This window comes from Tribolium castaneum, chromosome 1, assembly GCF_031307605.1.
Source record: "Tribolium castaneum strain GA2 chromosome 1, icTriCast1.1, whole genome shotgun sequence".
Classification (NCBI taxonomy): Eukaryota; Metazoa; Arthropoda; class Insecta; order Coleoptera; family Tenebrionidae; genus Tribolium; species Tribolium castaneum.
In genome coordinates this window covers 10278890-10303745 of record NC_087394.1, presented here as the reverse complement: position 1 = coordinate 10303745, position 24856 = coordinate 10278890, and the positions used below count along the sequence as shown (strand labels likewise).

At 28.6% G+C, this 24856-nt stretch overlaps 1 protein-coding gene across 1 annotated transcript in view; it reads right to left on the bottom strand.

The window, feature by feature from the left end:
• Positions 1-24856, bottom strand: part of Snrk (SNF related kinase) — a 68997-nt gene that overhangs the window by 28806 nt on the left and 15335 nt on the right. The window contains exons 2-5 of the mRNA XM_064354622.1: positions 19894-19962; positions 1127-1914; positions 864-1076; positions 595-814 (exon numbers count right to left, since the gene is read on the bottom strand). Coding sequence (XP_064210692.1) covers positions 595-814; positions 864-1076; positions 1127-1908 — 1215 coding nt within the window. The 5' untranslated portion in view covers positions 1909-1914; positions 19894-19962. The remainder of the gene's footprint in view (positions 1-594; positions 815-863; positions 1077-1126; positions 1915-19893; positions 19963-24856) is intronic.

The window sequence follows — 24856 nt, the reverse complement described above, 5'->3', positions numbered from 1 at the left end:
TGCCTTCAACCATTATTGTTAAATGAATTTTTAGTTCCTGTGGTCAAATTTTGAGACCCAGGTGAAAATAGTTAAGAAAACTACCATTTTTAAAACAGAATAACTTTTAGACGGTTATTGGATTTGGTGTCTTTTTAATTGAAAATAAAACATTTATTATAAATTTATTATTTTTTAATGTGGAAAACGGTGAGGTTACATTTTCGCTACAAATTCCTACTAAAATTACTTTGCACTTGATTTCACTAAAATTCTACACAAAACTGTGCTAACGCCACTTCGCACGTATTTTTTTGTTAAAGTTTTTGTATTTTTTTCGAAGTAAATCTTCTGGATGGCCATCAAGTTGTGTTTGCAAATAAAATATGTTTGATTTTTTGTATTATTTTTTCCAGTTTCAAATATATTTATAATATATTATATAATATAAATATAAAATATATTATAAACATTGTAGTTGCACTTTTGTAATTTGATCTTCAAACATTTTTGTCGCATTCCCTTTTGTTAAATTATTACCACGTGTATAAAATCATGTTTTAAGATAAAAATGTTCAAGATTTTGTATTTTTATAAAGAAAGGTAAAAACTTACTTGTGGTACATCTCCTGGCGTCCTGGGTACAGACAGCAGACAAGGAGTAGGTCCAGTGCCATTATTATCCCTCTTGGGAGCCGGTGAGTTATGTGGTACAGCCAAATGTTCCGGCCTTTTATTCTTATTTGCTTGATCTTGTCGCTTTGCTCTCAATTTTCTTTCAGCTAACAAATAATACGTAGCGGTAATATGATTGTATTCATTTTTATCAAGACATCTGAAAGAAAAACAATAACGAAACAAATCTTCACACACTTGCAACTTACTCTTGGATTTCCTCTTTGGTAGCGATATTTCCATTCACAATTTTTTGAACAATCACATTGTGATCTTCCTCACTTAACTGCTCTCGTGAAACTAAAGGTAGAGTATCAATCGGTGGATTGTCCTGTTTGTCGACCTTTAACCACTTATGACCGGCTATTTCCGCAAGTGTTGCCCTCTTTTCCGGATTTCTAACTAACATTCGAGCGATTAAACTGCAAAAAATTTCGTTAGGAATTGTAGGGTTTTAGTTAAAGTGACTCACTCTTGACAGTCTTTTGAAACATGCGGAGGAACACTATATTTACAGTCCATGATCATGGTTAAAGTTTCCGAATCGTTGGCTTCTTGAAACGGCGCTTGTCCACACACTAACATGTACAAAATCACACCCAACGACCAAATATCAACAGCTGGAGCATCATAAGAGTCGCCCAACAAAATTTCGGGCGCAGAATACGCTAAACTACCACAGGAAGTTTCTAGTTTTTGTCCCGGACAAAATTTATTACTGAACCCAAAATCAGTCAACTTCACCACTCCTAACTTTTCGAAAAACACCACGTTTTCCGGTTTAAGGTCGCGATGGACGACGTGCAACTGATGGCAGTACGAAATCGCGCGGACGATTTGTCTGAAATACTCTTTGGCCAGTTGTTCCGATAAACCGGTGTCATGTCGCATGATATAGTCGTACAAATCGCCACCATCTCCCAGTTCTAGGATCAGGTAGAGTTTGGTGGCTGTGTCGATGACTTCGTACAGACGTACGACGTTCGGGTGTTGCACTAGCTTCATGCAGCGCACTTCTTGGAAGAGGTGGGCTTTGGAGACTTCGTCCAGCTTGCTTTTGTCGATGACTTTGACGGCGACTTTCTCGCCGGTGAAGACGTGTCTGGCGAGTTTCACGACGGCGAAGTGGCCTCTGCCGAGCGTCTCCTCCAGGTCGTAGAGACCGGCGATTTTGCCCTCGTAGGGACCGGACCTTAGAGCGGACAAGGAGTTGCCGTCCAAAGGCCCGCTGCCTATGCGAAGACTCCGGTGCATTTTTGGCTAAAAGCAAATTTTTCTATGTAATAAGTGTAGAAAATTACAATTCTGTCGAGGGAAGCATGGTGGACAGATAGGGAAAAATATTTTCTCAAATAATTTATGTGAAAAACTGACAATGGTATTTTTACAAAGTCAACAATTAAAAAAGTTTCAGATTGTTCTTTCAAGACTCCAGTGCATTTTTGGCTAAAACTTTTTATGATAAGTACGGAAAATTACTATTCTGTCGAAGGAATCACAGTGAACATAAACATATGGGAAGGTATTTTTTGTTATTTTTCTCAAATTTGTTTGAAAAACTAACAGTTTTGTGGAATTTTACATGATATTTGAATTGAGCGAAATATTTAATTGGACCTCCCTGTTTATAATTTTGTATTTTGGGGATTTACAGATCATTATTATTATTGTTCTGGGCTAGACAAAAACAAATCTTTTTTTCAAGTGTTTTATAATTTACTACTTTCCATTTTTACTGATAAAAGTATGTGTTTTTAATGGTATTTTTATAAAGACAACAATTAAAAAAAAGTTTCAGATTGTTCTCTCAAAGACTCCGGTGCATTACTGGCTAAAACAACCAGAATTTTTTCAATAAAATAAGTACGTAAAATTACAACTTTGTCGAAGAAATCATGGTGAACAAATATGAAAGGGTATTTGCTGTTATTTTTCTCAAATAATTCAGTTGAAAAACAGGCAATTTTGTAGAATTTCCAAGGAATAATCAAGTTTAATGAATTGTTTAATTGAACCTCTTAGTTTATAATTTTATCCTTTGAAAGTTTACAGATGGTTCATATTGTTTTGCGCTATTGAAAAGATACATTTTTTCCAGAAAGTTATTTATAATCTACTACTTTCCATGTTTTACTTATAAAAATACGTGACTTTCAGTGGTATTTTTACTAAGTCAACAATTAAAAAATTTTCAGATTATTCTTTCAAGACTCCAGTGCATTTTTGGCTAAAACTTTTTATGATAAGTACGGAAAATTACTATTCTGTCGAAGGAATCACAGTGAACATAAAAATATGGGCAGGTATTTTTTTGTTGTTTTTCTCAAATTTGTTTGAAAAACTGACAATTTTGTGGAATTTTACATGATATTCGAATTGAGCGAAATATTTAATTAAACCTCCCTGTATATAATTTTGTATTTTGGGGATTTACAGATAATTATTATTATTGTTCTGCGCTAGTCAAAAAAAAATCTTTTTTTTCCAAAAGTGTTGTATAATTTACTACTTTCCATTTTTACTGTTAAAAGTATGTGATTTTAATGGTATTTTTATAAAGATAAAATTAAACAAAGTTTCAGATTGTTCTCTCAAAGACTCCGGTGCATTACTGGCTAAAACAACCAGAATTTTTCCAATAAAATAAGTACTGGCTAAAACAACCAGAATTTTTCCAATAAAATAAGTACTGGCTAAAACAACCAGAATTTTTCCAATAAAATAAGTAAGTAAAATTACAACTTTGTCGAAGAAATCATGGTGAACAAATATGAAAGGGTATTTGCTGTTATTTTTCTCAAATAATACAGTTGAAAAACAGGCAATTTTGTAGAATTTCCAAGGAATAATCAAGTTTAATGAATTGTTTAATTGGACCTCTTAGTTTATAATTTTATCCTTTGAAAGTTTACAGATGGTTTATATTGTTTTGCGCTATTGAAAAGATACATTTTTTCCAGAAAGTTATTTATAATCTACTACTTTCCATGCTTTACTTATAAAAATACGTGTCTTTCAGTGGTATTTTTACAAAGTCAACAATTAAAAAATTTTCAGATTGTTCTCTCAAGACTCCAGTGCATTTTTGGCTAAAACTTTTTATGATAAGTACGGAAAAGTTTTATTCTGTCGAAGGAATCAAAGTGAACATAAAAATATGGGCAGGTATTTTTTGTTGTTTTTCTCAAATTTGTTTGAAAAACTGACAATTTTGTGGAATTTTACATGATATTCGAATTGAGCGAAATATTTAATTAAACCTCCCTGTATATAATTTTTAATAATAATAATAATAATAATAATAATAATAATAATAATAATAATTCGTACAGCCATTGATCTCTTCCGAGATATCGGCACCGTCATATCGAGCATGTTAACTTTGTTAGTAAACAAAATCATCAAGTTTATAATAACAATGCTCTAATAAATATGATTTTAACTTAGATTTAAATTGTGTCAGCGAATTTAGCAAACGAATGTCCTGCGGCAAATTTCTGAAAATCTGAACAGACTTATAATAAACACCATTTTTAAAAAAAGAGGAGTTATGTTCTGGAATTCGGATGTCTTTACAGAACCTTGTAACTTTATTGAAACTTACATCATATTTGTCTTTATTATTTTTTTCAAAGAGATGCTCACTCTCTTTCACAAATACTGCGAGACTGTAGATATACATTGATGTTAGAGGTAGAATTCCAAGTGATTTAAATTTAATTTAATTTATATTTTGTATTTTGGGGATTTACAGATAATTATTATTATTGTTCTGCGCTAGTCAAAAAAAAATCTTTTTTTTCCAAAAGTGTTTTATAATTTACTACTATCCATTTTTACTGATAAGAGTATGGTATTTTTATAAAGACAACAATTAAAAAAAGTTTCAGATTGTTCTTTCAAAGACTCCGGTGCATTACTGGCTAAAACAACCAGAATTTTTCCAATAAAATAAGTAAGTAAAATTACAACTTTGTCGAAGAAATCATGGTGAACAAATATGAAAGGGTATTTGCTGTTATTTTTCTCAAATAATTCAGTTGAAAAACAGGCAATTTTGTAGAATTTCCAAGGAATAATCAAGTTTAATGAATTGTTTAATTGGACCTCTTAGTTTATAATTTTATCCTTTAAAAGTTTACAGATGGTTTATATTGTTTTGCGCTATTGAAAAGATACATTTTTTCCAGAAAGTTATTTATAATCTACTACTTTCCATGTTTTACTTATAAAAATACGTGTCTTTCAGTGGTATTTTTACAAAGTCAACAATTAAAAAATTTTCAGATTGTTCTCTCAAGACTCCAGTGCATTTTTGGCTAAAACTTTTTATGATAAGCACGTAAAATTTCTATTCTGTCGATGGAATCAAAGTGAACATAAAAATATGGGAAGGAATTTTTTGTTATTTTTCTCAAATATGTTTGAAAAACTGACAGTTTTGTGAAATTTTACATGATACATATTTGAATTGAGCAAAATATTTAATTAGACCTCCCTGTTTATAATTTTGTACTTTGGGGATGTACAGATGATTATTATTATTGTTCTGCGCTAGTCAAAAAAAATCTTTTTTTTCCAAAAGTGTTTATAATTTGCTACTTTCCATTTTTACTGATAAAAGTATGTGATTTTAATGGTATTTTTATAAAGATAAAATTAAACAAAGTTTCAGATTGTTCTCTCAAAGACTCCGGTGCATTACTGGCTAAAACAACCAGAATTTTTCCAATAAAATAAGTAAGTAAAATTACAACTTTGTCGAAGAAATCATGGTGAACAAATATGAAAGGGTATTTGCTGTTATTTTTCTCAAGTAATTCAGTTGGAAAACAGGCAATTTTGTAGAATTTCCAAGGAATAATCAAGTTTAATGAATTGTTTAATTGGACCTCTTAGTTTATAATTTTATCCTTTGAAAGCTTACAGATGGTTCATATTGTTTTGCGCTATTGAAAAGATACATTTTTTCTAGAAAGTTATTTATAATCTACTACTTTCTATGTTTTACTTATAAAAATACGTGTCTTTCAGTGGTATTTTTACAAAGTCAACAATTAAAAAATTTTCAGATTGTTCTCTCAAGACTCCAGTGCATTTTTGGCTAAAACTTTTTATGATAAGCACGTAAAATTTCTATTCTGTCGATGGAATCAAAGTGAACATAAAAATATGGGAAGGAATTTTTTGTTATTTTTCTCAAATATGTTTGAAAAACTGACAGTTTTGTGAAATTTTACATGATACATATTTGAATTGAGCAAAATATTTAATTAGACCTCCCTGTTTATAATTTTGTACTTTGGGGATGTACAGATGATTATTATTATTGTTCTGCGCTAGTCAAAAAAAATCTTTTTTTTCCAAAAGTGTTTATAATTTGCTACTTTCCATTTTTACTGATAAAAGTATGTGATTTTAATGGTATTTTTATAAAGATAAAATTAAACAAAGTTTCAGATTGTTCTCTCAAAGACTCCGGTGCATTACTGGCTAAAACAACCAGAATTTTTCCAATAAAATAAGTAAGTAAAATTACAACTTTGTCGAAGAAATCATGGTGAACAAATATGAAAGGGTATTTGCTGTTATTTTTCTCAAGTAATTCAGTTGGAAAACAGGCAATTTTGTAGAATTTCCAAGGAATAATCAAGTTTAATGAATTGTTTAATTGGACCTCTTAGTTTATAATTTTATCCTTTGAAAGCTTACAGATGGTTCATATTGTTTTGCGCTATTGAAAAGATACATTTTTTCTAGAAAGTTATTTATAATCTACTACTTTCTATGTTTTACTTATAAAAATACGTGTCTTTCAGTGGTATTTTTACAAAGTCAACAATTAAAAAATTTTCAGATTTTACTCTCAAGACTCCAGTGCATTTTTGGCTAAAACTTTTTATGATAAGCACGTAAAATTTCTATTCTGTCGAGGGAATCAAAGTGAACATAAAAATATGGGAAGGAATTTTTTGTTATTTTTCTCAAATTTGTTTGAAAAACTGACAGTTTTGTAAAATTTTACATGATACATATTTGAATTGAGCGAAATATTTCATTGGACCTCCCTGTTTATAATTTTGTACTTTGGGGATGTACAGATGATTATTATTATTGTTCTGCGCTAGTCAAAAAAAATCTTTTTTTTTCTAAAGGTGTTGTATAATTTACTACTTTCCATTTTTACTGATAAAAGTACGTGTTTTTAATGGTATTTTTATAAAAACAACAATTAAAAAAAGTTTCAGATTGTTCTCTCAAAGACTCCCGTGCATTACTGGCTAAAACCAGAATTTTTCCAATAAAATAAGTAAGTAAAATTACAACTTTGTCGAAGAAATCATGGTGAATAAATATGAAAGGGTATTTGCTGTTATTTTTCTCAAATAATTTAGTTGAAAACATGAAATTTTGTGGAATTTTCAAGGAATAATCAAGTTTAACGAATTGTTTAATTGGACCTCTTAGTTTATAATTTTATTCTTTGAAAGCTTACAGTGGTATTTTTACAAAGTCAACAATTAAAAAATTTTCAGATTGTTCTCTTAAGACTCCAGTGCATTTTTGGCTAAAACTTTTTATGATAAGTACGTAAAATTTCTATTCTGTCGAGGGAATCAAAGTGAACATAAAAATATGAGCAGGTATTTTTTTCAAAAACTGAGAATTTTGTGGAATTTTACATGATATTCGAATTGAGCGAAATATTTAATTGGACCTCCCTGTTTATAATTTTGTATTTTGGGGATTTATAGATCATTATTATTATTGTTCTGCGCTTTTTTTTTTAAAAGTGTTTTATAATTTACTAGTTTCCATTTTTACTGCTAAAAGTACGTGTTTTTAATGGTATTTTTATAAATACAACAATTAAAAAAATGTTTCAGATTGTTCTCTCAAAGACTCCGGTGCATTACTGGCTAAAACAACCAGAAGTTTTCTAATAAAATAAGTACGTAAAATTACAACTTTGTCGAAGAAATCATGGTGAACAAATATGAAAGGGTATTTGCTGTTATTTTTCTCAAATAATTCAGTTGAAAACATGAAATTTTGTGGAATTTTCAAGGAATAATCAAGTTTAGGAATTTTTTAATTGGATCTCTTAGTTTATAATTTTATCCTGTGAAAGCTTGCAGATGGTTCATTTTGTTTTGTGCTATTGAAAAGATACATTTTTTCCAGAAAGTTATTTATAATCTACTACTTTCCATGTTTTACTTATAAAAATACGTGTCTTTCAATGTTATTATTACAAAAACAACAATTAAAAAAAGTTTCAGATTGTTCTCCCGAAGAGGTGCATTATTATTAATAATACCAAAATTTTCCAATAAAATAAGTAAAGGAAATTACAATACTGTCGAGAGAATCATGCTGAACAAATATTAAAAAGTGTTTAAAATTTTGGAAAAGTAAAAATAATTCCGTTTTTGAACATATTTTGTCATTTTGAACCTTATTTTTGATGAAATTTAATGAAACAGGCAAAGTAACAACAGTTTAATCTTATTTTTGTAATTTTTAAGCGTGTTTTGATGAGATTTTCCAAAATAATTTTCAGGTTCAAAAACGGCCTAAAGTGATAATTTGGCTATTTTTAAGCTAGTTTTGTCGAAATTTTTCCAAAGAAAAAACTTAGTGTGCCAACCACTTAAAAAAACAGAAATTACATTTATGTTGAATAAAATTTTGCGAATATTTCCGTTTCTGATTGAAAAACGTGTTAGCGTTAAACACTCAAAAAAGCAAAACTTGTGTAATTGTCGACGTAATTTGGTAATTTTTTGGTTTGTTCTAGCGACATTTCTACACTTAAAATTTTAACTTAAAAATAGGACTTGAATCTCAAGTAAATGTTGTAGTTTTTCGGCTTCTTTTGACGAAATTTCGCTCAAAATTGATTTAAAATGAGAACAACTAACATCAATTTACATTTATTTTGTGTTTTTTTAAGTGCATTTTGACAAGCTCTTGCCATATTAATCAATATAGACCTACAAAAGGCAAGACTACATTAATTTCGGTCTAATTCCGTGATTTTTATCCAATTTAAATAAGGTTTTTCGAAAAAACTTAGTTTTTACCTCAACAAGACCCAAAGAAAAACAAAATAACACCATCTTTAGTACAATTAGGGGATCTTTCGGTATAACTGCATTTCTAGCTATACAACGTGCTCAAAAAAGTAAAAATAAGATAATTTCGATTTTGAATTGATAATTTTTTGGTCTCTTCTACGAAATGTTAAGAAAAAATAAAGATTTATCTCTAAAGCGAACTTAAATGCTCAAGAAAGGCAGAAATAACATTACTTATTTCGACCTATTTTATTGTAGTAAAAAGTTCTATCTAAAAACATGTGTTTGAAAATGCGAAAAAAGCAGAATTAACACAATTTTCGTCTAACTTGGTAAAATTTCGGTTTGCTGTTTATAAAATTTTAAGTGCTTTTTATGCGACACTGACAAAATAATCTCAGACATGTATTTACTTGCTTAAAAAATAAAAAATAACACATTATTCGACATAGCTTTATAGTTTTTTTGGTTTATTTTTGATGAAAACATGCTAAATTGAGTAAAACAAATCAAATAAAGTTTTGGTATGATTTAGCAAAATAAAATTAAAACTTGTGCTAAAGCGTGCAAAATGAAATATGTCCTAAAAAATTCAAAAAAGGCAAGAGTATTAATTTGAATTTTTTGTTTTGACCACCATTCATTGCCTCCAGATACGTATATTTAGAAATGTTTCAACTGAGGTATAAATTTAGACGTCTTTTGCCGTCAAAGTGGAAGTTGTTAATAGAATTAGCAAGAGGTAATGTTATAACAGTTACGTAATTATTTTAAGGATGTAGCTAAGTGTTTAACTTCCAAATTATTCTCTATTATCGCTTTACGTGTATTTAGCATTGAATTCGCGTTTTTTTCCTAAATGAAAAAAAAAAACTTAAACTGTTTAATTGTATTAACCTCAATTTTTAAAGAAGTGTGACGACGATTAATTTAATACAAATGAAAATTTATTGCTCCACACTTAATTGGATTAAATTATAAACGGCAAACGGAGTGTAAATAAGTTCAAAGAAAACTTGAAGCCATTATTGGGAAAAAATTAAATAAATCATGATACACAATATTTATTAATATTATTGATTAATAATGAATTTTTACGACCTTGACATACGAATAATTCCTCACTTAATTGGATTGATTTATAAACTGCAGTGTAAATAAGTTCAAAGAAAACTTGAAGCCATTATTGGGAAAAAATTAAATAAATCATAATACACAATACTTATTAATATTATTGATTAATGATGACTTTTTACGACCTTGACATACGAATAATTTTTCTAAATTCAATAATGCAATGGGTAAAAAAAGTGGCAAAGTTCCTAAAGTTCCAACCATTTTAGCTATTACCATAAAAATAATATTAGAATAAAATAAACAATAAAAACTAAACAATTTAACCAAGAAAATATAACTTGAAACTGCCCTAAAATAGTGTTGGGCTTGGAATTTTATACCTCTCAACATAAACTATAAGTTTTTTTTAAGAAAATTATTCTGTCGTAATGTGGCAACAAATTATGCGAAGTTATGTGTTAACATAATAGTTATTCTAGTATATCGTCTCATTAGTGCAAACATTTCATTTATAAAATCACATCTCCATGAGTTAATTACTACATTTTACTGAATCTGCAGCAACAATGAATATTTTAATTTCAATCAGTAAAAAATAAAATTAACATTTTTAAGATCATACACAGAAAATAACTTTACCCAAGTTGCAATGTTTTTAGACGTACTACTTTGTTAATTGAGTGAATTTGCCTAAGTATGTACAAAGTGTGTCATTACTTTATTATTATTTTTAGTGTAAGTACATTCCTTAGATAACATTCTGGTTTAATTTAGAAAATGATTTCTCCTGGAGATTTTATCAGAAATTCTTGAAATGAAACAAACTCTGTAATCATAAAGAATACAAATTATTACAATATTATAATCGTAACAATTGTTTCATCCAGACGTAATTAAGAATATTTTTTTTATTTATTTATATTTAGTGTTAAAAACAGTTTGAAATCGGAAGCACATTATGTCCAGAACAATGTGACTCCAATTAGCAATTTTCTCCAAATTAAACCAGAAGAAAGTAATCGAAGGAGCGTTCACTAATGACTCCTGTAACCCTGTAACCACACACTACTTTAATGTATGGAAATGAAGATAATTGCATTACGACTAATGAGGCAAAAACTTACATTCAGGGATTCATGACAGGTATGAGACCAATTTGCATTTATTATACTGTTTCATAAACGTCATACGATATTAAATTATGCCACCAATTTAGAGCCAGTACCTTCACAAAAAGCTTTAGCGAACTCGCCTCGACCTCCAGGTATTACATTTAGCATTCATGTTGCATAGATTACAACTTTCTTATCATTTACATAAAAGGGTTTTACCACTTGACGTCTAACATTAATTTCTAACATACTAATTACACGAAAAAACAACAAAAAAGTGTCTGTCAAGACCCTGACCCCCAATTTGTATTTTTATCTCTCTGATGAATAAATTATAATTCTTGCGTCAATGTCTTCGCTGACAAAGAAAAAATAATGCAAAATGCCAATGGCACAATAAAAAGCCGCGGAAATACTCAATGGTTGACACAAACACTTGATCCATTCAAGGCTCAGTTATCCCTGTTTATTACATGACACCATTGTTTCAAACTGTTTTTCCACAGTCCTTTTATCTCGGTTCTCCACACGTGCCTTTGTTGTTTGCATTAAAACTAATTCAACAATTCAAACAAACAAAACACAACTGTAACATCAAAAACACACCGCCTCCACATGGATGCATGCGGTTTTTTTGTAAAATTTATTTGTAAAATAAATATTGAAATATACAGGATGTTCCAGCGAGTTAAAATAAATATTATTTACCAAAGGCTCTGCACTACTTAAATTTTTTTTAAATGGAACACCCTAAATTTTATAGCATTTTTGGACGTAGCTTTTAATACTGATGATTTTGATTTAAACTTGTATTGGTCGGTTCTGCTTAGCTTTTGAAATATGCATTTAAGAAAAATTTATTACACAAAAACTATTTTTTTTTAAGATTTAACCCATTTAGAGGTAATAGACTACATAGAATTGCATTGTCACGCAGATACGTAAGTATGCAAAATTTCAATTCATTCGGACAACAGGAACCCTTTTAAATTAGGCTCGGAAAATATGAAACAGACAGACAGACAACAAAGCAAGTTAAATAAAAGCTTATCAAAATAGAGTTTTCCAAAAAATTTTTGAGTTATTGAAATTACAACAAACTTTTCCATTTATCTACTTGATTGCTGTAAGCTAAAAAAATATACCCACAAAGATTGAACTTTCTCCTTTAAAGCTTTAAGTCCTACATTTCTAGGATTCCTAGTTTTTATGTAATATTTTTTTATAAACGTGTTTTCAACAAAAAAGTCAAATTATTCCAAAAACTAAGCAAATTTTATAAATAAAATTATAGCTTAAAAACATCGATGTTAAAAGCTACATCCAAAAATACAATAAACTCTAAGATGTTCTGTTAAAAAAAATATAAGTTTGTATTGTAGCTAATTTCGGAAACACCTGTATTCTTAAAAATAATTTAGTGAGTCAGGAAGTTAGTATCTACGGTTTTTGTTAAAAAAAGAAGAAGATTAATTGTCTAACATTTAAAGATTAATAACCTTTTATATATAACCTAACTGTATAGAATTGTATTATCACGCAGATTACGTAAGTATGCAAAATTTTAATTCATTCTGACAACAGGAACCCTTTAAAATTTGGCTCAGAAAATATGAAACAGACAGACAAACAACAAAGCAAGTTAAATAAAAGCTTTTAAAAATAGGATTTTTTATTTTTCTTCTTTAAAGTAGTAAGTCCTACATTTCTAGGATTCTTAGTTTTTATGTAATATTTTTTATAAAGAGGTTTTCAACAGAAAATTCAAATTATTCCAAATACTAAGCAAATTCGATAAATAACAATTTAGCTTAAAAACAGCAATGTTAAAAGCTACATCCAAAAATACAATAAACACTAGGATGTTGTATTAAAAAAAAACATAAGTTTGTATTGTAGCTAATTTCGGAAACACCTGTTTTCTTAAAAATAATTTAGTGTGTCAGGGAGTTAGTATCTACGGGTTTTGTAAAAAAAAAGAAAAAGATTAATTGTCTAACATTTAAAGATTAATAACCTTTTATATATAACCTAACTGTATAGAATTGTATTATCACGCAGATTACGTAAGTATGCAAAATTTTAATTCATTCTGACAACAGGAACCCTTTAAAATTTGGCTCAGAAAACATGAAACAGACAGACAAACAACAAAGCAAGTTAAATAAAAGCTTTTAAAAATAGGGTTTTTTATTTAAAATTTTTGAGTTTTCAAATAAGCATTTCAATTGCAACAAACTTCTCCATTTTTTATCTACTTGATTGCTGCTAAAAGTTTGAACTTTCTTCTTTAAAGTGGTAAGTCCTACATTTCTAGGATTCTTAGTTTTTATGTAATATTTTTTATAAACAGGTTTTCAACAGAAAAATCAAATTATTCCAAATACTAAGCAAATTCGATAAATAACAATTTAGCTTAACAACATCAACGTTAAAAGCTACATCCAAAAATACAATAAACACAAGGATGTTCTATTAAAAAAAACATAAGTTTGTACTGTAGCTAATTTCGGAAACACCTGTATTCTTGAAAATAATTTAGTGAGTCAGAGAGTTAGTATCTACGGCTTTTGTAAAAAAAAGAAAAAGATTAATTGTCTAACATTTAAAGATTAATAATCTTTTATAACCTAACTGTATAGAATTGTATTATCACGCAGATTACGTAAGTATGCAAAGTTTCAATTCACTCCGACAACAGGAACACTTAAAATTTGGCTCAGAAAACATGAAACAGACATACAGACAACAAAGCATGTGAAATAAAAGCTTTTAAAAATAGGGTTTTTCATTTAATATTTTTGAGTTTTCAAGTGAGCATTGAATTTGCAACACACTTCTCCACTTTTTTATCTACTTGATTGCTGTAAGCTAAAAAAATATATTCTTAAAGTTTGAACTTTCTTCTTTAAAGTGGTAAGTCCTACATTTCTAGGACTCTTAGTTCTTATGTACTAATTTTTTTAAAGCGTGTTTTCAACAAAGAACTTTTATTATTTCAAAACCTAAGCAAATTCGATCAATAACATCAATTGTTAAAAGCTACATCCAAAAATGCAAACAAACTCTAAGATGTTTCATTAAAAAAACGTAAGTTTGTATTGTAGCTAATTTTGGAAACACCTGTATACTTGAAAATAATTTTGTGAGTCAGGGGGTTTGTATCTACGACTTTTGTAAAAAAATGAGAAAAAGATTAATTGTCTAACATTTAAAGATTAATAACCTTTTATATATAACCTAACTGTATAGAATTGTATTATCACGCAGATTACGTAAGTATGCAAAATTTTAATTCATTCTGACAACAGGAACCCTTTAAAATTTGGCTCAGAAAACATGAAACAGACAGACAAACAACAAAGCAAGATAAATAAAAGCTTTTAAAAATAGGGTTTTTCATTTAATATTTTTGAGTTTTCAAGTGAGCATTTAATTTGCAACACACTTCTCCACTTTTTTATCTACTTGATTGCTGTAAGCTAAAAAAATATATTCTTAAAGTTTGAACTTTCTTCTTTAAAGTGGTAAGTCCTACATTTCTAGGACTCTTAGTTCTTATGTACAAATTTTTTTAAAGTGTGTTTTCAACAAAGAACTTTTATTATTTCAAAACCTAAGCAAATTCGATCAAGAACATCAATTGTTAAAAGCTACATCCAAAAATGCAAACAAACTCTAAGATGTTTCATTAAAAAAGCATAAGTTTGTATTGTAGCTAATTTTGGAAACACCTGTATACTTGAAAATAATTTTTTGAGTCAGGGGTTTGTATCTACGACTTTTGTAAAAAAAAGAGAAAAAGATTAATTGTCTAACATTTAAAGATTAATAATCCTTTTTCAACCTAACTATATAGAATTGTAATATCACGCAGATTACGTAAGTATGCAAAATTTCAATTCATTCTTACAACAGGAACCCTTTAAAATTTGGCTCAGAAAACATGAAACAGACAGACAAACAATAAAGCAAGTTAAATAAAAGCTTTTAAAAATAGGGTTTTTCATTTAAAATTTTTGAGTTTTTAAATGAGCATTTAAATTGCAACAAACCTCTCCACTTTTTTATCTACTTGATTGCTGTAAGCTAAAAAAATATATCCTTAAAGTTTAAACTTTCTTCTTCAAAGTGGTAAGTCCTACATTTCTAGGACTCTTAGTTGTTGTGTAATAATTTTTTGAAAGCATGTTTTCAACAAAGAACTTTTATTATTTCAAAAACTAAGCAAATTCGACCAATAACATTAATGTTAAAAGGTAAAAAAACATAAGTTTGTATTGTAGCTAATTTCGGAAACACCTGTATATTTGAAATTAATTTTGTGAGCATCTACGGCTTTCGAAAAAAAGATTAAGTTTCTAACATTTAAAGATTATTAAAAGGATATCCAGCAATAGTTTTTTCAAATTTTTTAATACAAAAGGTACGTCGTCTATTCGTAAAGGGAGAAAGTCTATAAAATCGTGTTTCTCGCTCTCACCGAATCTATAACAGAATTGAAACACAACCAAGCGGAAACGGGAAGCTGAACGGCCGATAAAGTCTCGTCCCAAGTGCCCACAAAAGGATACACAATGTGACGTCAAGTGTTCATTCATAATAAAATCGTGCCATACAGTATTCAACACTTTTACTATTTCTGTACTCCCGAGCGTATAGCCACCGATGGTTAATCACAAAATTTACATAAATGTACGTGTGTGTGTGATCTATGCCCTCTCGTCTATATGTTGACGTTTATAAATACACCTGCGGAAATGGACGGACGTAAACCTTACGAAAAAAAAACTCTAAATTGGCAAGCGTAGAGCGATTTATGAGATTTGGGAATTTTTAGATTTTGGGACAGTTAGATGAAAAGGACCAGTTCATTCCCAAAATAAAAAAGTACACTCGAATCGTGACAAAATATCAAAATTTAAATGAATAGTTTCCAGAAATTGAAAAGCAACAAAAAATTCAACAATAACTGTAACCGAAACAAACAGGAATGCAGTTCTGACTTTTTTAAGGAAAACTAAGGTGGCAAAATGTGGAACAATCGGTTCTATTAATAAATAAGCATCTACGTAATAGTTGTACAATGTGTTTTTAAATGATTCTCATCTAGTCGTCTGTGAATTTCTCATATAAAATCAGAAAATGCCGCTTCATATAACTAATGATGGGCATTTAAACATCGAATATTACCATTCTCCATTTATTAAGTCTCTAATTCGGAAATAAGCTTCGATAATAAAAGTGTTTTTTTTTGTACAGTGTAACAATTTAGTTGCATTTTAACGAAATTTTTTAAAGTTAATTGATTTTACAACTGACAGATTTGACACTTATTGAAAGAGGATTCAACTGAGTAAAGCGGCACAATTTTTTTTACATGTAAACCAGTTTCAAAGTTAACTAGATGAGAATCATTTAAAAACACATTGTATAATGTTTTACTAAAAAGTAAAAGATTGTTGTAGTAGCTCCCAGATTTTGTATTAATAAGGAAACGCTTTTACTTATAAACATTTTGCTTATGTTTCTAAGGAGTTCTTTGACTATTACTGTGTGCCACTTATTAAACTTCAAATCTCACATTCGCCAAATAAAATTCTAATGTAACGGAGAATGGAGAAGTTCAATAAGTGGAAATCAACAAGAAGTTTCCTATTACAATACGCTCTTCTCTTAAAAAATAGTCACTGCCACTTATCAGAGCGTAAGAGTGAATTTGGGAAAAATATTTTAAATGTTCAAATGCCTAGTTTAATTTGAACCTTTAATAAAAGTTCTTAAATCGCAAAAGAAAAAAAATTGCGAAAATTTTTGAGAATGATGTACACTTTTTACAATAGATATTTTAAATTTGTAAAATAAAAAAAATATTTTAAAAAAACATTTTTTATCGTCTGATAGTCGTCTTTGTGCATCATATTGTATTATTTTCATTATTTCATTATTCTTTTCGGTATTTCTAGATCATTTTTGTTACGAAATTTCGATTTCAACGAAATGGTTCCTTGCAAAATCAGAAATCATATTAAGTGTCCAAAATATCCTTCTGCAATAAATAATTAGCATCTCGTCTTTTTTTCCTAGTTTCTCAAAAAAAAAAGTTCAGAAAGCCAATAAATATTTTCAGGTAAATATCTATTTAATTTTATAAAATCGCATGGACGGCGATCTTGTCTACGCTCTTTGTAAATCTAAGGGCCTGTTTAAGAAAACTCAATTAAAGTTAATTGCGCTGTTAAATGCCAACAACGCCTATAGACCAATCAAATAGGTTCGATTTGATCACGTGATCAGTTAATCACGCATTGAATTGCGGATTAAATTAATGACGCTTCTATAAACCGGCCCTTAAAGCCAGTTTACAGAACATTTTAATTGCAATTACATTTTAATCGCGATTAACTTGACATTTGTCAATGCATTTCAAATGGCAGCTTAATTCGAATTAGTTTAATTTTGAATTAAATCTTAAATTCGCTTTCTGTAAACCGACCCTTAGGACCACCGGTTTATAGAAACGTCATTAGTTTAATCTACAATTAAATGCGTGATTAACTGATCACGTGACCAAATTGAAGCAATTTGATTAGTCCATTCGCGTTGTTAACTCTTAACAACGAATCAAATTTTAACAGAGCTTTTTATAAAACCTTAATGTTATCGACAAGTTTTAATTTACTGTATTTAACTTAATCTGCCGATTTATAATTTGATAAGTCGGCAGTTAGCTTATAGTAATTTTATTTTATTTTTTATTAATACAGAAATAAGCATTATCGTAAACAAGGTAACTGACATTGAGCAAACCTCAATAACCAATATTTTATACTTAAATTCATATTCTGATTCTATTGTTTAAAAAAATCATAAGTAAAAGCATTCATATTTTTATTAATACCACCAATGTAAAATTGCTAATAAATTATTGAAACTTGTCCATTTTGTGTTAGAATTTTTCTAATAGATAAAACAATGAAACTTTGCGGGTGGGGACAAGCTTTTTCCATTTTTTACTTGTCACAATATGTAAACAGATATTATTAGGATATACAGTGTGAGTCAACAAAAAATATATTATTACTATATTTCAAAAACTAATAATAATCATTCATAATCCAGCGCATGCTATTAAATACTTTGTATTTTTCTGTATGGCTAAAATTTTTTTCAGAATTTTTCTACAGTACCTATATAATAAAATTAATTTAATTAAAATTACTATTTAGTTAGAAAAATTGTTGTTTCTTGTGTCATTTGAAAACAAGCTATAACGTTTAAAAGTTTTGTCATAAAAATACCTAAAAAATGGCGATTACCAAAAATTAATTAAATAAAAATAAAAAATTCAAAAAATATAAGAATTTTTTCCAATAAAATTTTTAAGCACATCATCAAATTTCGATTAATTAACATTTTCATATTTTTAATAGTATTGATATTAATATTTTTAATTAATTAATTTTATTTACTATAAGGAAGATTAGAAAAATTTTGAAAAAATTCACATTCATAAAGAAAAACATGAGGCATTTAATAACAAGCTGAAAACTTTGAGATATAGTGAAAGTTACTTATTTTAGCAGATTCACCCCGTATAATTTTGCTTTAAATTTACCATAGATTAACAAAAACTGTTGGTAGCGAACCTTATGTACAGCTTTGTGATCTAAACCATACCCAGTACAGTCAAATTAAAAACAAGCAATTACACATAAATTGTTGTTATTCAATCATAAATTATACATGTTGGAACTTCGGGATAAGATACTTGAGACTTCTAATAAAAGTATATTTAATATGAAAGTAAATCGAAATACAAAATGACGGAATTGATAAAATATACACGGCACACTCTTATAAACAAACTATTGTTCACACGGAAACGAAACGCGACTCGTGAAACTTAGATCTCCAACAATACACCTGTCTCTGTTATTTAATTATATTAATTATGCAAAAAAATTATTAAATTAAATTAGTTTTTACAGTTTTTCTCTTTGAAATAATTGAATTATTTTTACTTCATAAGTGAGAGAAGAAAACTATCTACAAGAAGTCGTCATTGACTATGAGCTTCGTCAGTATTTTTGTTTTTTATGATTTCAAAATTTTTTTTTAGTTAAACAACTGAATGCAGAACTTTAAAACACCCTTTATTTAGAGATAGTTACATTTTGTGTCCAAAAGCAAAAAAAGTGAAATAAAAGTACTACTGAAATAAAACAAAGTCTGAAATAGTGTTTTTTACGATCTTTTTGCCACACCATTTTGCAGCACCACAATGACAAAGTTAGCAAAGCTCTTCATAATTTAACAAACACGGCCTTAGTGCTGTACACCCAGCTTGCATAAAATCTGCTTTAATTAAGTTATAACAAGTCCAGCAACTACCTGGTTGAACAAGTATACGTGAAAAAATAAAACCCACTAAACTTGACTTGAGACGATGTAAATTTAGATTTAATTTCTTTGCTGTTTTTTGTGTCTAGAAGAAATGCATTAGAGAACGTTTAAATTATTTTTACAGTTTTTTCCTTGGTAAAGCTGCCAGGCTATTTTTGAAAGGTATTTTGCTTTCAAATTGTCAAAGAAAAATTAATACACACTTATACACGTAAATTCAAACAAAAAGTAGGATATTTTTTAGTCACAACACATGTTACATTTATATTTAGGAACGTAAAACGCTTAGAAGATTTTTGAATTTGTTACACATTTTTCATTCATATGTAAAATAAAAAAAAATTCTTTTGCATACTTATTACAACATCTCATGCAGCAATTATAATTTTACAAGTAGATAAATAATAATTAGGAATAATAAGTAACATTCAAATTAATAAAAAATGACGAATAACACCAAAATAATTCAATTAAATTTGCATTTAAAGGGGTAATTAGTGTGGTAATTTACTAGTTATGTAAGGTAATGGTTATAAAATTAGGTGCAATTAAAAAATACTTACAAGTATGTTTGATTCCTCCCTTAGACCTCACTCTGCCAACTGAAAAGTCGTGGTTGCATATTGGAATTTCTGTAAAAATAATTCTGAATGAATGACAAAATTCAGCAACTGTAGCTTCAGAATTTCGCCAAAAAAATCAATCAATGAAGACCGTCATCACTGAAATATTCCGTGGGCTGTCTCTGTTGTAGATATTTAATATTATTTATATTGCAAACGTAAGTAGTTCCAGAAATAAACCTTTTCAGTTTACTCACTCTTTAGCTCACACACATTTTCATTAAAATTAAAATAGCGAGACAGACAGTCGTAGGTAGGTTAAGATTCGGCGGCTAATGAATTGGGCTAAGGCCGCTATTTTTGGACTGGAGTGCGGAATTTTACCGTTCTCGAGTAGTCATAAAAGATAAACCCAAAAAATTTACAGCGAATATAGAAATACCAAGTGGAGGCAACTGAATCTATTAATAAAGACCGTTTGGGACAGAAACGCACATAAAAATTATAATTAGACAAAAAAACAACCTCCCCTACTGTAAACTACTTAAACTCGATTAATCATAAACCGTAGATCCGCTTCGAACCGGAAAACATTCGTCCGATTAAAAAGAATGGTAATTGTGTAAATATTTACCTGGCGTCTAAATATTTTTATTAAATTTGATGAATTGTAATTTTTCGCCGCTAAAGATAGTCTAGTCTTAGTCTTTTCACAATTATGTGAAAATATTCCGTTATTAAGCAATTTCTGTTCGTGATCTTCTAATCAGCCAATGGTAAAGTTCAGGGATACCCTTATTATTGCATGATTCACGTGTAACAATTTTTCGTCTAAAAATAATTTCGTATAAACCATATAAAAGTAAATAAAGAAATTATTTAGGGCGGGCTTATTTCATGGACTTGCGAAAACAGTTAATGAAGGACGGAAATGCTAAAATACTGTGTCATCTCTAAAAAGATAACAAATAATACACTTAAAAAAAGCAAAATCAAAAATTTTTAAAGTTTCAGTCAAGACAATCGGATAAGAACTATTAACAGAAATAAAGAAAAATAATTGAAAAGGTTCTAAATAAAATTATTTTTTATTTATTGTAATAAAAAATTAGTAAGTACTTTTTCTGAATTTTTGTCCAGTTCTTTAAACAGTGAACAATATAGGATATCAGGAAAAAACCTAGAAAGATTTTGGAGTGATTCCTTTAGTCACAAATTCTTTCTTAAACTAAAATAAAAAAAACATTCCCTAGGCTCATGTCCAGAAATGATTTCTGAGTTTCTTTGACTAAACAGAAAACAGAGAAAGGAAGAGAAAATTAATGAAAGCGATGAGAAAGCGCAGAAAACAGAAAAAGGATAGTAAATAAAGAAGAGAGGAGGGATAACAAAAGTCGGATTTAAGAAAGAATATTGAATGGAAGACAATAAGACTGAACAAAGAAGAAAGAAGAAAGAAGAGAGAAGAGAAGAGAGTACAGCCATACATAAATTAAGATCAAGAAAGAAAACTGAAGATAGAAGACAAGTTAAAACAAATAATAGAGGTTATTAGAAACCCCTTTCCAGACAATAGAAGGTAGAAAAAAAAATAAATACTAATTGAAATAATATATACTTTCCAACACCCATCCAATAATAATATAATAATAATTTTTTTTGGATAATGAAATCTGTTTTGAAAAGTTGTAACTTCTTGGACTGTGATCATAAATATAAAGGTTCTAAATAGGATTATTTTTTATATATGGTAATAAAAAACAGTAAAGTAGTTTTTTTCGAAGTTTTGTCAAGGTCTTTAAGGTAAATACCAACCCAAAATATACATGTACGAAATTTTTTAAGATCCTAAAAAATGTATTCTTCAACCAAATATAATTTTAAACAATGAACAATACAGGATCGGAGAAGAACTATTGGACTTCTTGGACTGTGTACATAATTGAAAAGGTTGTAAATAAAGTAATTTTTTTATTTATTGTAATAAAAAAATAGTAAAGTACTTTTTCTGAATTTTTGTCCACTTCTTTTAAGGTAAATACCAGCATGTACGGAATTTTTTAAGACGCTAAAAAAATATATTCTTCGAAGAAATTTAATCTTAAACAGTGAACAATATACAGCGTGCTCAAAAACTGGCGCACCAACTCAATGGTGTGTGGTAGAGAACTGGTTACATATAAAGGTAAAAATAGTAAAAAAATTCTTTGTATTAAAGTTATTGATAAATAACTAATTTTAGGTAAATGATATGTGGCAACGTTGTCTAACAGTCATGGTCGCAATAGAATTTGAGCAACAATAAAAATAAATTATTTTTGAAACGGTTTCCTAGGAAATAATTCTCAGTGTTGGCACATCTACATATTGTAATTTTTTGGTGAATTTTAATTTTTTTGAATTAAAAAAACTGCTAAAATCTGAAAGTAAATTTTAAAATAATTATTCATCATTTTGTTACGGAACGATTACCTGGTATGAAACATAAAAATATAAAAAAACAATGAAAACTAAAGAAGTTAATACAATAAATTTATAGCTCCAGATTTTTTTAAATATAACTTTAGGAATTTTTTCAACATTTTTCCCGTAATCTGCACTTGCTTCTCAATAACGTACCACTGAGTTGGTGCGCCAGTTTTTGAGCACCCTGTAGGATATCAGGAACAAATCTGGAAAGATTTTGGAGAGTGATTCCTTAAATCACAAAGTCTTTCTTAAATTAAAATTAAAAAAAGTTTCCCTAGGCCCATGTCCAGAAATGGTTTCTGAGTTTCTTTGACTGAACAGAGAACAGAGAAAGGAAGAGAGAACTGATAGAAACGATAAGAAAGCGCAGAAAACAGAAAAAAGATAATAAGAAGGAAGACAAGTTAAAGACAAAGATATTGGAAACCCCTGTCCAGTAGAGAATAGAAAGTAGAAAAAAATAGAAAAATTTATTTGCCAATACTTATGCAATTTCAAATAAAGAATAGAGCATAGAATAGAGAATAGAAAAAAGGAAAAAAGTTCAAATTAAATAAATTTTAATAAATTTATCGTTTCTATAATGAAATCTTTTTTAAAAAGTTGTAACTTCTTGGACTGTGATCATTGGGAAGTGTATCCTTAAGTTACACAATCTTTCTTAGATTAAAATAAAAAAGTTTCTATAGACCCAAGTCTAAAAATGCTTTCTGAATTTCTTTAACTGAACAGAAAACAAAGAAAGGAAGAGAGAATTGATAAAAGTGATGAGAAAGCGCAGAAAACAGAAAGAAGATAGTAAATAGAAGACAAGAGAGATAACAAAAGTAGCATTTCAGAAAGAATATTGAATGGAAGACAAGAAGGCTGAACAAAAAAGAAAGAAGAGAGAAGGGAAGAAAGTACAATGATACGTAAATTAAGATCAGGAAGAAAACTGAAAATAGAAGACAAGTTAAAGAATACATATAATAGAGAATATTAGAAACTCCATTCCAGGAAAGAATAGAAAGTAGAAAAAACTAGAGAAACTTTTTTGCCAATACCTATCCAATTTCAGATATAGAATAGAGAATAGACGATAGAAAAAAAAGTCCAAATTAACTTAATTTTAAATAAATCAATCTTTTTGGACAACGAAATCTTTTTTAAAAAGTTGTAACTTCTTGGACTGTGATCATAAATGAAAAGGTTCTAAATAAGGTTATTTTTTATTGTTGGTAATAAAAACAGTAAATTAGTTTTTTGAAGTTTTGTCAAGTTCTTTTAAGGTAAAAACCAACCCAAAATATACATGTACGAAATTTTTTGAGATCCTGAAAAATGTATTCTTCGAACAAATATAATTTTAAATGATGAATAATACAGGATATCTAGAAAAACCTTGAAAGACTCTGGGGAGTGATTCCTTAAGTTACAGAATCTTTCTTAGATTACTATAAAAAAGTTTCCATAGACCCATGTCCAGAAATGGTTTCTGAATTTCTTTGACTGAACTGAGAACAGAAAAAGGAAGAGAAAATTAATACAAGCGATGAGAAAGCGCAGAAAACAGAAAGAGGATAGCAAATAAAGAAGAGAGGAGGGGTAACAAAAGTCGAATTTAAGAATGAATATTGAATGGAAGACAAGAAAACTGAACAAAGAAGAAAGAAGAGAGAAGGGAAGATAGTACAGCGATGTGTAAATCAAGAACAGGAACGAAAACTGAAGATAAAAGACAAGTTAAAAGACAAATAATTAGAAACCCCTTTCCAACAGAGAATAAAAGGTAGATAAAAAATAAATACTAATTGGAATAATAAATACTCTCCAATACCCATCCAAGTTCAGATAGAGAATACAGCAGAGAATAGGCAATAGAAGATAGAAAATAAATATAATATGGAAGATATAGAATATAGAATATAGAGATAGAGAGAGAGAGAGAGAGAGAGAGAGAGAGAGAAAGGGTAGGAAATATCCTGTTCAAGACAGAAAATAAAGCAAAATCAGAAAAAAAAATTGTACATAGCTCTATAGAACCCCCAACTTAAATTAATAACTTTAATTAAATTTTTAATAGAAATAATCTTTTGTTGATATTTATCTTATTTCGTTTTTGTGTGTTTAAAATAAATATCTTTTTCTTTTATGTATTGCTTGTCTTATTTCTTTTTTTATCTCTGCCAAGTTTTTCTGATACACATTAAAATGGTTTTTGGTTTTCTTAAGTTGGTATACTTGAAAAAAACTCAAAAATATTAGATTTTTTAAAGCATTTGTTGGTTTATTTAAACCTCTTTCGATGAAAACATCTCAAAAATGTCATAATCGTCACCAGTGAACGGTACATGCGTTTTAGAACTACCTTAATTGTCAATTAACTTCTATCACTTTAGCCAATTAACAACAGTCAATTAAAGACCCAATCAAGGTCAGCCCAACTAAAACGACAAACCCATTACTGTAAACAAGGTTCAGTAAAATTTGTGACATACAAAAATTCTGGAAT